The following is a 2,585-nucleotide window of genomic DNA, read 5'->3' as shown; positions in this document are numbered from 1 at the left end:
ATCCTTACATGATGGATTTAAGATTGAGGGTCGATAAGAAAGCGAAATTCTCTTAGCAGCCACGTGTCACTCTCAAACCGATCGTTGCCTCTCTTCAGGACTTGGCGCCGTTCTTTGGGTTATCACTCTCAACTTCTCATGGCGGCGGAAACAAAGATGGTGAAGGACGGTGTTCCCAACTACAGCGAGAACGACGACGAAGAGAACTTCTCAGAAGATGGAGACTGGGGAGATTGGGAAGCAGCTGATAAGGACGACGACGACTTCGAATCTGATTTCGTTTGTTTGTTCTGCGATTCACTCTTCGAGCACTGTCGTCTGAGCCACGGGTTCGATTTTCATGGAGTTAGAAAGGAACTGAAGCTGGACTTCTACGCTTCGTTTAAGCTCATCAACTATATTCGCTCGCAGGTTGGTGAATCTCTCTGTTTCTTGTGCTCTGTTTTATGCAAAGTTGCAAGTTTTTTTAATAAAATTGGTGAATCTCTCTGTTTCTTGTGCTCTGTTTTATTCAAAGTTTTAAGCTCTTTTGATAAAGTCTGTTCCTTTAATGAAACTAGGTGGCTGAGAACAAATGCTGGAGCTGGGAAGCTTTGCGGAAGTGTCATCCCGAAGCCAAAGATGTGAACTTTCCTTGGGATGAAGAGAAGTATCTGAAGCCCTTCTTGCAGGAGGATTCGCTTTTGTACAGCTTTGCAGATGACGAGGAGGAGGAAGATGAAGAAGAGGCGTTAGACAGAGAGGATTTGATTGAGGATTTGCGGAAACTTGGGGATTTAAGCATTGTTGATGATGAAGCTATAGGGGAGAGCTCAGTGTCAAACAATGACAAATGCAAGGATGTTAGTCTTATCTCAAACTGCGATGACCTGAAACAAAGTTCTGCTTATGGTTTGGTAGTCAATAGGAAGGGTAAAGAACCAAGAGTTTGTGATGCGAGGCTAGTTGGTAGGAGCATCAGGAAGGTGAATGAGAATTATTTTGGATCTTATAATTCGTTCGGCATTCACAGGGAGATGATAAGTGATAAGGTAAAATGCATTTTATATTTCTGGAATCATTCCAGTATTAACTAACTTGCAAATGTGTGAGTCTGTTTATCAACTGTTTGATGTATTCTCCTTCACAGGTTAGAACAGACGCTTACAGGGATGCACTTTTGAAGAATTCTAGTCTCATGTCTGGCTCTGTTGTAATGGATGTTGGTTGTGGAACTGGAATATTGAGGTAACTCTCGCTCTATATTGGCCATTTCATTCTCTTCAGGGATCCTCTCACTCATTCTCAGTTATTGCATCTAGATTCTAAAACTAAACATGTTATTTAAGTTTTTACTTGCGTCTTCTTGTCTGGTGGCTCTATTTGCCTGTTTTGTTTCGCACTCTGAAGGCTTTCTTTACATTTGTTTATAAATTTCATCTTTAATAAAAAACGTTTAATAAACTCTTATAAGAACCTCTTTTAAATTATTATCGTTTATTTTAGTAATCTTTATTTTTATGTTTTTTATGTTTTTATTTTAAAATCTATGTTTAAAATATTATCTTTAACTATATTTTATGTAATAAATAAATTTTAACTTCAATAAAAAAATGTTTAATAATTTTTTTTAAGAACCCTTAACACTCAAGCCAGAGATTTCTCCATCTAGTTGATAGAACGCTTATCTTAATAGAATATCTGGTTGGAAGCCATAAGAGTATCTGAGTTATCAAACAATCCAGCAGTGCGCTTATTCTATCGTACGTACCCCATCACGAGACAAAACCCTAAATTTTATTATAGAAATAACACATATTAAAAGTTCTGATCAAATAATATGCCATGAGTTTTCTCAATTCACCCAACTTTTAAGGGTTTCAGGTTGATAAGAAACAGATTTTACATGAAAAATATCGAGAAGGGATCTCAAGAACTTACAGTCGATTCTATTGGCTTTTGGAGAAATTTGAGAAGGACAAAAAGATGGTAAACACAAAGGGCCCGGTTCTGGGCTAAAGCCCATGAAGCATGGACTTTGGAAGTCAGAGAACATACTAATATAAAGGGCGCCAAATTTTCCAGTTAGTCTGGTTTAGTCTGATGGTTTGTGTACTTTGTTGGACCCAATTTTGGCCAGTACATAAATAGGCTGCGATCAAAGATATGGGCCGCGAGGAATTAAAGCCCATAGCAAGCAATCGAGCCCGAAACGAAGACTTCGAGGCCCCGGAGATCGCGGAACAAGAGACGAAGATCGCGGAGCAGTTACGAAGGTCACGAGGTCGACTTACTATAAAGGAAGGAGAACGGACATGAAGAAGCACACGTTGAAAACCCTAGAGTGAGCTACACACATACATCGACATTGTTTTCATCCCAATCTTAGATCTTTTCTTTACCGATCTCATTTGTATCGTTCGATCTAGTTCAATTCATTGTTTTCGATCTTATTCATCAATAAAGTCTATTTTTACCTACTGGAAACTATTTACGTCGTTGTGTTTGATACCACTCAAATTACCCTAAGGAGTATCTTAACCTATAAATAGGAATGAAGAGAACACAAAATCTCATTGCTCTCTCTTTTTTCTGTCAATAATCTC

The 2,585-nt window shown here is 38.4% G+C and overlaps 1 protein-coding gene across 3 annotated transcripts; it reads left to right on the top strand.

Moving 5' to 3' along the window:
• On the top strand, nt 1-2,350 carry LOC106317618 (probable protein arginine N-methyltransferase 3). Of its 3 annotated transcripts, none has more exons than XM_013755401.1 (4): nt 1-411; nt 561-1,031; nt 1,130-1,227; nt 1,864-2,350. In XM_013755401.1, the coding sequence occupies exons 1-4, from the start codon at nt 139-141 to the stop codon at nt 1,970-1,972; spliced, it is 951 nt and encodes a 316-aa protein (XP_013610855.1). In that variant the 5' UTR covers nt 1-138; the 3' UTR covers nt 1,973-2,350. The 3 variants fall into 3 exon arrangements, with proteins under 3 accessions (XP_013610855.1, XP_013610857.1, XP_013610856.1); XM_013755403.1 differs by having other exon boundaries at nt 1,856-1,905; XM_013755402.1 differs by lacking the exon at nt 1,864-2,350 and adding an exon at nt 1,676-1,823.
• The last annotated feature ends 235 nt before the right edge of the window (nt 2,351-2,585 follow it).

This window comes from Brassica oleracea, chromosome C9 (assembly GCF_000695525.1).
Source record: "Brassica oleracea var. oleracea cultivar TO1000 chromosome C9, BOL, whole genome shotgun sequence".
Lineage (NCBI taxonomy): Eukaryota > Viridiplantae > Streptophyta > Magnoliopsida > Brassicales > Brassicaceae > Brassica > Brassica oleracea.
The sequence above is the reverse complement of the archived record's forward strand: the minus strand, read 5'-3'. Positions and strand labels throughout refer to the sequence as shown.

Excerpts from the sequence above, each read along its gene's own strand:
- LOC106317618 (XM_013755401.1), top strand. The coding sequence starts at position 139 with ATGGCGGCGGAAACAAAGATGGTGAAGGACGGTGTTCCCAACTACAGC. Across the intron at positions 412-560 it reads TCAACTATATTCGCTCGCAG|GTGGCTGAGAACAAATGCTG; the intron begins GTTGGTGAATCT and ends TAATGAAACTAG. Across the intron at positions 1,032-1,129 it reads GGGAGATGATAAGTGATAAG|GTTAGAACAGACGCTTACAG; the intron begins GTAAAATGCATT and ends TCTCCTTCACAG.